This window comes from Fundulus heteroclitus, chromosome 16, assembly GCF_011125445.2.
Source record: "Fundulus heteroclitus isolate FHET01 chromosome 16, MU-UCD_Fhet_4.1, whole genome shotgun sequence".
In the NCBI taxonomy this organism is placed as follows: Eukaryota; Metazoa; Chordata; class Actinopteri; order Cyprinodontiformes; family Fundulidae; genus Fundulus; species Fundulus heteroclitus.
In genome coordinates, this window is record NC_046376.1 from 30,737,785 (window position 1) to 30,748,869 (window position 11,085).

At 41.9% G+C, this 11,085-nt stretch overlaps 1 protein-coding gene across 1 annotated transcript; it reads right to left on the bottom strand.

The window, feature by feature from the left end:
- Positions 1-254: 254 nt before the first annotated feature.
- Positions 255-9,336, bottom strand: si:ch211-106h11.1 (volume-regulated anion channel subunit LRRC8D). Its single transcript, XM_012867850.3, is given in 7 exon segments — positions 255-1,427; positions 1,512-1,889; positions 5,898-6,148; positions 6,333-6,896; positions 8,589-8,702; positions 8,705-8,962; positions 9,162-9,336. Coding segments are annotated over 6 exon segments (2,661 nt in total). The 5' UTR covers positions 8,939-8,962; positions 9,162-9,336; the 3' UTR covers positions 255-307.
- Between the last annotated feature and the right edge of the window lie 1,749 nt (positions 9,337-11,085).

Sequence of the window (11,085 nt, forward strand, 5' to 3'; positions counted from 1 at the left end):
CCCCTCGTCCAGTTTAAGCTTTATTTCCCAAGTGCTGTTATTGATCCTTTAACACATTAAAGGCTACATCCTCTTAAGGTTAGTTTCAGAAATGACCAGTATTCAAAGCCTAAGCTTAATTTTTCTTAAAACAATTTTATTGCACCACTCCAAGATTCCTTATACTGTTTTCAAAAATGTAAAGACTAGGTAAAAAAAGTACGTTCTTTTTAACAAAGTATACTAACTGTTGCAACAACAAAAAAAAAATAATTAAAAAAGGGACAAAACTTTTGTATAAGTGTAGGAATACAATCAACTATAAAGTCTATATTTGTGATTCTAGAGCTGAATAAAAGCTCCACTGAGTGGGAGAGTATGGGAAAGTGTCCGACTCTGGCCGGGAGTCCTCCTTGATGTATACCTCCTTGGTAGTGTAAGAATGGCTCAGGAAGTCCCTGACATGGGGAGGTAAGGAAAGAAGGAGCCACCTTTCAACCAGGAGCCCACCTCCGCAGAGCCCCAGACAGCAACCGAGCTCAGCAGGCAACTCTTCCAGGCTATTGCTGCGCAAATCCAGTCTGGACAGGTGGCTCAAGGCTGCAATTCCCGTAGGCAGTGAACTGAGGGAGTTGCGGGACACATTTAGGATGCGGAGCTCCAAGCAGCAGCTGAAGAGGTCAGAGGGTAGGCTCTCCAACCTATTCCCGCTGAGGTCCAATTCTGTGAGCAGCTGCAAAGCCTTGACCTCAGAGGGCAGCTCACAAAGCAGGTTGCCAGCCAGAAGGAGTCGACGAAGTCGGTGGAGAGCAAAGAGAGCTGGTGGGAGACTCTTAAGCTGGTTGTTGGACAGATCGAGAAGCTCTAAGCCTCGAAGGACTCCAACGCTAGGTGGCAGAACCAATACACGATTGTAGGCAAGTTTAAGGCAAGTAAGACGTCGCAAGTGGACCAGGCTTAGCAGTTCCTCTAGGGTCCTGAAGTTGTTATGCTGCAAGTCGAGCGTCCGGAGGTTGGTCAGAGCAAACAGGGCAGAGGGCAAGCGGTCTAGCTGGCAGTCCTGCAGCTGGAGTTCAGTCAGGTCGACCATTCTCTTAAGGCTCGTCAGGACAAGTAGCCTTGTGCCCTCGTTATGTATCTCTAGTTTCGCCAAGCTTGCCGCCACCTCACACAGCTCTGCAGGAACCCTCTGCAACATGCTTCGAATTACCAGAATACGGAGGTGACGCAGCTGACGCAGGCTCCCCAAAGCCCAGCCGCGGCCGACGCTACCTTCGCTGCTTAAGCGACCGGACAGATGGAGCTCGTGCAGGTTGCGGAGGGAGAAGACCCAACTGGGGATCTGTGATGCCTGAGCAAAAGTGATGTGAAGAACTTCAATACGTTCCTGGAGGACAGCCAGTGCACTGGGGTCCACAGCCGCAGTACAGTGGTAAAGATGGAGCTCCCTGTTGGTGAGGAAAACATAGATAAAAGCAAGGGAACGTGGAAAGAGCATGCATCAAATTTCAATGCTAGACGGTACATCCCACCTGAGTGAAGTCATGTTCGCCACCTGTGAAGTAAATCTGGCATCAGTGATAAGCTCCAGTTTGAGGGCCTGAAGCTGGCTCAGGGTGAAAAGGGCCGGAGGAAGACGAGGCAGGGCCACAAGCTGCAGAGTGGTACAGCCATCCGCATCCATGCTGGTCATAGCTTGTAGCTTGTCTTCCCCCCAGTGTCTCTCCAGGCTCTGCTCCAGCAGTCTGCTCTCACTGACCGGGGACAGGAAGACGGAGAGACGCTGGACCAGCAGTGGATCATACTGATCCAGCATGTGTATGAGAAAGGCCAGGTCATTCGTCAGGTCAGGAATGTCTTTCAGGGACCACAACTCCTTTGGGGATTGGAAAGAATATTTTCGAAGACAGCTAAGGAGATACATATCGAGACAACAAATTAGACATAAAAAAATAGAACCTATACCACCCCCCCCCCAAAAAAAAGTAATTGCACTCAAATGTAATTCTCACATAAAGCCTAAAATATCATGACTCCAGTGTGTTATCTTATTTACTCTAATTTAGTGGTTCAGAAATGTTTTCTGTTGCGCCCTCATTGAAGAATGAAAAAAAATTCACACCCCATTACTACCCAGCCCAACAAAATGGTAAATTTTTTAAATTTTTTCTCATAATGCATTGAACCTGTTGCTCAGAATCCCTTCTACATTTCATAACACTTAAATACAATCTATGAAAATGGTTTCTAACAGCTAGAATTTTTTGAACATTGCCACATTTTGTTATCTATATGATATTACCAACATTATTCAAGGTTTCTAAGCCTCTCGAATCCCTACAGTCAACAAAAGATTAGACTAAACACAACACGTTCTCTCTGAAAAGATTTTAACTGGCCATGAACCTCTTTGTCATGGCTCAATCCGAATACCTTAATGGAGCAAGGACTCGTTAGCCAAAGCGGACGTGGGTCAGTGGTCGCCATGATAAGTGCTGTCCGAATAGTGCAGTGAGTAAGGAAGGAGGTAGGAAAAGGAGTCTGTATGCTTCCTCCCGTGGCTAGTTTTTGCCTAGGAACCCCGCGACGTTCCTTACTGGCGCTAAGAAGCCTTAAGGTTTCCCACAATCCTTTGCGTCACATGACGTATCAGCACAGCCACTCATGGAAATCAACGAAAATCTCCGGAGACAAGAAAGCGCACACTTTGTAGTTCATTTTTGGAAGGCTGTAGGCCCAGATTTGACTTGCATCAACCCTGAGCGTTTCTGTCACGTAATGAGGTTGCAGTTAAAGGTTGTCCAAATTCGGCACAATAGTCTGGAGCTGCTTTCCTCCCCACAACAGAGTTGTCACTGTTGACCCCAGGAAAGGTCAAGGAACAGGAGCTAGACGCTATTATTAAGGGTATTTGGATGGAGACGGAAACTAAAATCCCCTACTTTAGCAAACAGGTTGAAGGAAAACTAGGCAGGGGTTTTACCTCCTGCAGCCGGATTTATCCACTTCTGCTCTAAGTAGTACAGGGGATCTCTACCTTCTCATACTACTGACTGCAGGTACAGACCAAACAGCAGATGGTGCTGTTGTCCCATTTAGCAGGATTTAACTATTATGTCCCCAGGACCTTTTTAACTGTAACAGCAGCGTTTTATTTTCTAGACAGAAGAAAAAAAAGCCAAGGCTGTTCCGGTGCCTGTCATGCCTTCACACCCATCCTAGGGGCCGCACCCCACAATTTGGCAACAAGTTGCCTACCGAGCTGCGTCTCGGTGTATGAATGTGTGTGTGTTAGTGAGAGCAATTGGGTGAATGTGGCTCTAGTGTACAGCGCTTTGGGTGGTCAGTATGACTGGAAAAGCACTATACAAGTTCAGTCCATTTACCATTTGAGAACCACTGCCCTCAATGATTCTATAAACTCTAGAAAGGAGCCAATGGCAGCTGGTTCCAATAGCTCAACTGTATACCAGGCAAATATGTATGTTTTTTAGTTTTTTCATCCATGTTTCCCAAATGAAACATTCCCTGTTTTGAATGATTTTAATTTCTGTCAGAAGGCTGTGCTGGTTGAGTGACTTCCACTTTTTGCTCTCTGCTATGAGTAATCATAGTTTTCCGGGTATGAGCAGCTGACAAGCATTTCAAAAATTCCAACAATAACAAAAGTGGAGGACTGCAGGACGAAAAATAAAATTTAAGACATCAATCATAATGGGGAAAGTGAGATCTCTTGCAACTGAAATGGATGGGCAACCAGAGTATTGTAAATGCAATTTTATTTGCTTTATTGAAACATAGCTGAAGGATCATATACCCAACTCCAACGTCCCTCTCTGCCTGGCTTTCAGACCACACAAGCAGATTTCCTGAGAAGCATGTAAAAGTTGTGGATTAGCAGTGCTAGTCAACAACAGTTGGTGTAATCCAAGGTGTGCTCCTATGAATGATCAACCTGCAGCCCAGTTATTAAACTGTTAGCTAAAGGTTTTCACCCATGTTATCCGATGACCGTTCACCTCACTTTAAATGTTTTAACAGTTTGTCGACTGCTCTACTGAAGAGAATCCAACATTGGGATTTTTATGTAAATATCAGGGATAGTTGCAGTTCCACTGCATAACCTGCTCCTTACCATAATCCAGTCTGTCTACACTCAGTGTACAAACCGATTGTTCAGAGGCCACCTGTTGCCTAAGGAACAGTGAGGAGATGGTAACAGGAAGGTGAAGATGTTCTGCAGGGTTGTTTTGAGACCACAGGCTGGGATGCACTTTGTAAACCACATAAAGAGTGTGAAATCATCTATTTAACCTTTTATACGAACAACACCATGTCCATCAGAAGAGTGAAGTGTGTCCTCAGTAACAAATCCTGGAGCATCAATGACCCAAAAGAATTGCTTAATAAGAAAAAAAAACTATATGGAAGGAGACAGGGAACTACTGAGAAGTTCACAGCAAGAACCCATATGGTAAATTCTTCAATAATTTCAGTCCAGGAACAAGTTTGGCATCCTCCAAACAGACCTCCCACCACCCCTCAACCTATTGCTTTCTTGTGACACCTTACTCAGGTGAAGGTCGTACCAGTTCTTTAGAAGACACTCCAGCTGGGCATGGCATCTATGGAATCTCCATCAGTTCTTTGTAACTACAGATATGTTGCCTTAACATCACACATCAGTCCTGGATAGACTTTTATTGGCCCGCCTGAGTAAGCAAACAAGCATATTTCAGGACCTGCTCCTGTTCTCCTATTGTGATGTGTTCTCCGGCATACTCCTGCTTCGACAAGCCTACAGTCATCTGGACAAAGCAGACAGCACTGTGTCCCAGGTGGACACAGCTCCAGAAGACACAAGTGGACACCTACTCAGTCACCTGTATTATTGACTTCCTGACAAAAGAAGGGTTATTTGTCCAACTAGGCAGTCGGCAGCACATGAGCGCCACAGAGAGCTATACAATTTTGCCCGAGACCTTCAGTAAAAGTCAGAGTGCTGTCATGAGCAGAAATACTCAGAAGATTGCAATATTCTGGTGCATCAGGGAAAGAAAAGAGAGCGAGTGTAGAAAACTGTTGGACTGCATTGTTGCACGGTGTGGGAACCAGTATCTTATACAAAAATGAAAAAGAAGGATAAAATGATTTTATAAGAAGCAGAAATATGTCAAAAACCATTGTGTAGGTAGAAGTAGTGAAGGATGGTGATGCTGCATACAAGAAGGAATACCTTCTGTAAATCTGTTACGTTATGTGCGCAGTGTAATCTGCAGTAATGAGGGGTCTCATTTATAAAGCTTGCGTACACACAAAATGGAGCCTGAAATGTGCGTATGTCACTTTCCACGCAAAAGTTGGGATTTATAAAAAAAATAATAAAAAAAAAAAATAAAAACTGACGGGAAAACAATGATCCATTTGGAGACGGGGGAAATTGCTGACACAGCCATACTACATAATGATTCCTCTCAGGTCTTCAATTTCACTCCGTATAAGACATCTCTTCTGAAGCTTGTAGAGCTTGCAAAGAGAGATGCTTCATTAAACAAAGAACATATAACAAACAACCCTGAGCATCCTGTACAAAATGCAGAAATCTAACAACACAAGTCAGCGGCTTTTTCGACACAGACAGCTGCACGAGATTCTTTATGCCCACAGCTATGGCTTTCGTGATAATAAGTCTGACTACGTCTAATTTTCCTTTGGTAATTAACGATTGAACTGAATTGAAATGAATAAACACAAGGCCGAAACAATTTTCACTGATAGCGTTGAGCAAAAACCGTCACGTTGGATCTGTGAATTGCCAGGAGAAAGAGCTGTTCTCTTACGCGTCACTTTCATTTTTAGGGCTGACACTTAGATAAGTTCATCTAGAAAATGTCTGTATACTTGATGTGAGCTCTAACCTGTGAAGAATCCAGCTGAGGGTGTAAATATTAAGGAGCGCATAGAGCCCCAGCAGGATTAGGTAGGCCACAAGGAGTTTGCGCAGAAGGGATGATAGCACGTGGACGCATTCAAAGGTCGCGTAGCCCACTAGTGTTTGCTCCCCAGGGTGACAGATGTGATTGAAGGAGAGGGAGCTGAGAAATGGGACGGTGTAAGTCATGATAAGCATTACCATGAGCAGTTTAAATATCGTCTGAGCCAAGTAAACCTGAAAAGAGAGAAAAAAAAAGGCCTTGTTAAAAAGCTGGATAAAATATGACCCGGTATGAACATCTGTTGTCAATGATAGCATACATCTTTATTAGTGTGTCGGTTAACAATATCTGACAGGCAGGTTACAACCCATTAATGTTTTTTTTTTTTAAATAAATAGACAATAGACGTTCTGGTACCTTATAAATGACAGCCGAGCTTTCGCAGTGAGACCGGAATTTCCTGACCCTTTCAAACAGGGCCCTGGCCTGTTCTCCATCACTTTTGTCTAGACTCATCACCTGCCCAGGGCGTTCAACCTTTACCGAAGGCTTGGAAGAACAGAAGTGCACGTCAGAACCAACGGAGACTGAAGACGTTGTGGAATTAGAGGAGTGGGTGGAAGGGCAAGGAGATGGGGGGGAGACCGATCTCTTCAATAATGGACAGTCTGTGCCCGAGTCTATGCTTGAGCTCTCTGTACGGGTCGCTGGAATCGAAAAGCCAGCTGAAAACATGGGAGCACGACGGGGCTGTCTCTCCAAATCTTGAATGTTTTCCTGCCGTGCAGCTTGGGACAGGGCCTGGGATGTCCAGGGAGACTCACAGCATTTTGCCAGGATGGACAGGAATTGTTCTATGCGAGAAGAGGTGTGGGGGAAATGCAGCCAGAAGGAGCCACTGGCTACCAGCACCAGAGACTGCAGCAAGGCCATGTAGGGGAAGAAGCGGGAACACAAAGGCAAAGCTTCATGGTAGCACACCTAGACAGACATACACACAAAACATTTACAATTTAGGAGAAGCGGATAAATAGTTACAGCTATACCATAATCAGATTTTTAACAAACTTGCTGCCAAGAAATCTCCACCAGGCATGAGTCAGTTACTAAGGCCACCAAGGTTTTAAAAAGCAAACAAACAAACAAAAAAACAGATAATTGACATCACACCCTTCCTTGCTGGGTACTACGGTTTGGATGGCTCAATGAAAGGCTGTCAGAGTTTTCTCCCTCTTACGAAAAAGAAGAATTCAGCTACTTGGAAATAATTTTGGTCACAATAAACAGTGATTGGCATGATTGTTAAGCAGTCAGCTGCAGGCTGACTACCTCAGGAGATAGCCTGACTGATTAGTCAGCTGCTCTCCTGTGATACTCTATAAAGTGCAGTGAGGGCAAAAGGTTAAATATTCTGTGCAATAGGCACCTGGAAATGGCTACTAAATTTAGTAGGTGTATAACCTCTCTATATATTTTGAGTGTTTGAGTCAAAATCAGGATATCAAGTAAAAGTCAGAGATAAGCTAACTCTTCCTTAGTCATGATTAGACACTCAAACCGAAAAACAAGATAATCTTTGTAAATTCTGTTTGTGCACAAAAATCTGAATTTTCAAGTTACATCAAGACTGTAACTAGGAAGGTCTGAGGTTCCTCGCCAACCTCAAAATCCAAAATAGCTGCCACAGGTGCTAATGTCACAATAGCAAACTTTCTTTTCTTTTTCATTTTGCTTCTGTTGATTTGTGTCTGAATAAATCAGTCACACATGTACAACTTCTGTTTGCAGATGTGGTTCCAAATTCTTTGGATGCACAAAACGTTGAGAAATTGATTTTTGTCAGGATTTGATCCCAACTGTTGCTAGCCTGGTCACTAGGAGTAACGATTAGCAACTCATAGTAGTTTTCCAACTTGCATCTGGACAACGGTTAGGTTTATAACAGTTCAGCGTTACAACTCCTAAGGTACTTTGAACACATCATCTTTGAGGAGCTTTGGATGATGCCTGCTGTAGCCAGTCAGAGCACCTCTGGGTCTTTTGGAAAAACAAGCCTGCTTTTAGTCATTGGTACTTGCTAATTACACAAAACATAAAGATCTAAAGTAAATATGTCTGAAGGCAACAAAAAATGCTCAAATGGACATTTAGTCTCTGCCAAATCAAGTGTAGTCAACATCAGCTACAGTAACATTTTCAGCCTGACATTTAGACTAGGGCTGCCCTCTGCAAGTCTCCTGCATGTCACCTAGATCTTAGCAACAAGGAGCAATGAGGATTTTAGGTTGCTCAAGGAACTACACTAGAGAGTACTGATATTTTAACAAACCTACCTATTGCATCCATGCATGTTTACATTTTTTAAAAAGGCACTTAAATATTGGTTATTAACTGAAGTTTTTTTGAGGTTTGGGTTTTTTGAAACGCAATAAAGGATTTTTGATTGCCCCATAAATGTTACACACAACCAGAACGCTGTGAAAAATGACTAATAAATGGGTTTTTTTAGGCTTTGCAAGTAAAGTCTTCATTTAGATAAGTCATCTGGTCTAAATGAAGCATATGTAACTCAATAAATGTAGCATCCAAAAACAACACTTAAACCTAATTCTCTGCATTACTTCAACAATGTATTCTTAAAGTGATATATCATCCAAAGGCAAATTACAGTACCTGACTAATATAGATATATTGCTGGTATACGAGATGTGTGCGGCGTCCCTGTGCAGGAGGTCGGCGAGTCGGGCCGATGCTATGGGGAATATGCAGAGGGGGCTCAGAAGATGCGTAAGGGCTGTATCGCTGTCATCTGATGGACCATGAGCACTGCTGCTTGCCTTGAAAGGCAGTTCGGAAGGAATGCACACAACCCTGTCCCTCGATAGCTGCTCAGTACAAGCCAGGACGGACGTCAGCAGCATCAGGACCACCAGGTAGTCCATGAAGACCTCCCACCAGGGCTTTGGCAGCTTAAACGTGTTCTGATGCTGATCCAGAGGCGCCAGTTCTGACAGGGAGAACATGGTCCAGTCTGAATAGTTCAATATCTGTAAGAAAATATAATTTTTTTCTATGAATTTTGTGCTTTTGCTTACTTATTTGAGCATGTACCTGTAGTAGGTTAGAATACACCCTGTCAAGACTATTTTGGATTAAAGGTTGTCATCATACATACACATTTAGGAAACACATATGAAGTTAACAAATAAGAAAAGTCAAACCACCAAGTTTTTTTTTTTTGCATACCTGATTGAAAACGTCCACAACTTTTCTCCACCACTTTACAGAGAGTCCAGTCCGGCGCAGTCTGGTTCTGTGGTGAACAACAAACTCCTCCTGAGCTGCCGACACACAGCTTTTCAAATGTTACCATGGCAACTGAGAATATGCTGCCGAGAATTGTGACTCAGTCCTGGGACCCCATGGCCTGCTGAAAGTATGCCTGCAGCTTTTGCCTACAGACGAGAACATTATCATACAAAATACATTGGAAAAGTGAAATATTCGTTTTGCTCGTTTCATTTAATGTACAAAAATGGAGAAAAATGTTTTAGCGCCCTTACTTTAAAATGTCTTTGTATTCTGAATTTGTATCGTGAAAAGTATTTTTTTGTTCTCCAGCAAGAGAAACTAATTTGCAGAAGTACTTTTAAGAAGACCCTAACAATTAAAGTTCTGCGAGAATAATCTGGACTGCAGGCAGATCAGTCAAGTTAAGCGGGTATACGTTTAACTGGATAAGGATGGCATTGCCCTGCAGAAATAATCAAAGACCTTCTGTGAAATGACTGTGGCAGTAGTTTACATCTGCTAAATTCAGGACTTTGCCAAATTATTATATACCACAGTGTCTTTTTCATTTCTTGTCACATTACAACCACAAACGGTGTATTTTCGGAGATTTTATATGAACGATCAATGCGAAGTAGTTGATAACTGAGAAGTTGTAGGAACAGAATACATGGATGTCAAGATGTCTAATAAACTTTGTCAAGTGTGACAAAATTTGTATTTAACCAATTTTAGAGCTGCCTATCTTTGGTGGTACGTCTCTACCAGCTCTGCAACTCTAGAGACATTCTATAAAAAATGTCTTAAGCTCAGTCTTACCATAGATTCTCAATCAGATTTAATTGCATTTACTATGCATCCTTTTTGGGCTGAGATGTTCAGGGGGATGGGTTTGTTTTCCAATGTATGCCAGAAAGTTCAGTTTTGTCATGAATTAGGTTTTTTGTTTGTTCTTCTTTTTCTTCTTTAGGTTTTAACGGCAGCTTGCATCCATTGTTGTTGCATTACTGCCATCTATTAGATCCTAATATATATCCTTCAAATCCTCATCATGATCCCAGAATAAAAAAAAAACGAAAAATCTTCTTCTTCCCCTCAATACTATTTAACTTTTCAACCACATTCTCAAATTTCAATTCCCCATTAACACCTAATTCTGTTTTTAATAATGTTCTTTGATTTACATATTTTGTGCAACTAATAAAAACGTGTTCCATTGTTTCTACATTTCCACACCAACTACAAAAACCAGTAGGATGTTTCCCCATCTTAAAAAGAGTGCCATTTAATAAACTGTGACCGGTTCTTTTATTCTATTAATGATTATCTCCTCCCTCCTATTTATTCCTCTAATCCTTGTTACATCAACTGCTTTTTGTATCCTATACAACTGCGTTCTATTTATTTCATTATCCCATCTAATTTTCCATATCTTCTTGCTTTCTGTCCAAACTATACTTTTGCCTTCAGATTTTGATAACTTTACCGGCATATCAATGTCTTCTTTTTTAATAGCCTCCTTAGCCAACCTATCTGCTCTTTCATTTCCCAAAATGCCTACATGAGCAGGAGTCCAAAATAATATTAAATTTTTATTTATTTCACATATTCTATAATAAACAGCCATAATCTCATATAATATATTTTGATGATTATTTGTACATCCCTTTTCTATACTTAATAATGCAGATAATGAATCACTACAAATTATTATTTTATTTATATTTGTATCCTCCACCCATTCTAAAGCTAATAATATAGCACATAATTCTACCGCATATATACTAAGATTGTTTTTTTTTTTGTTTTGTTTTGCTTTGGACTTTTTTGTACTTTTCCCATCAGCCTGCCACCTTTCAGTCACCAGCCACTATCCAAT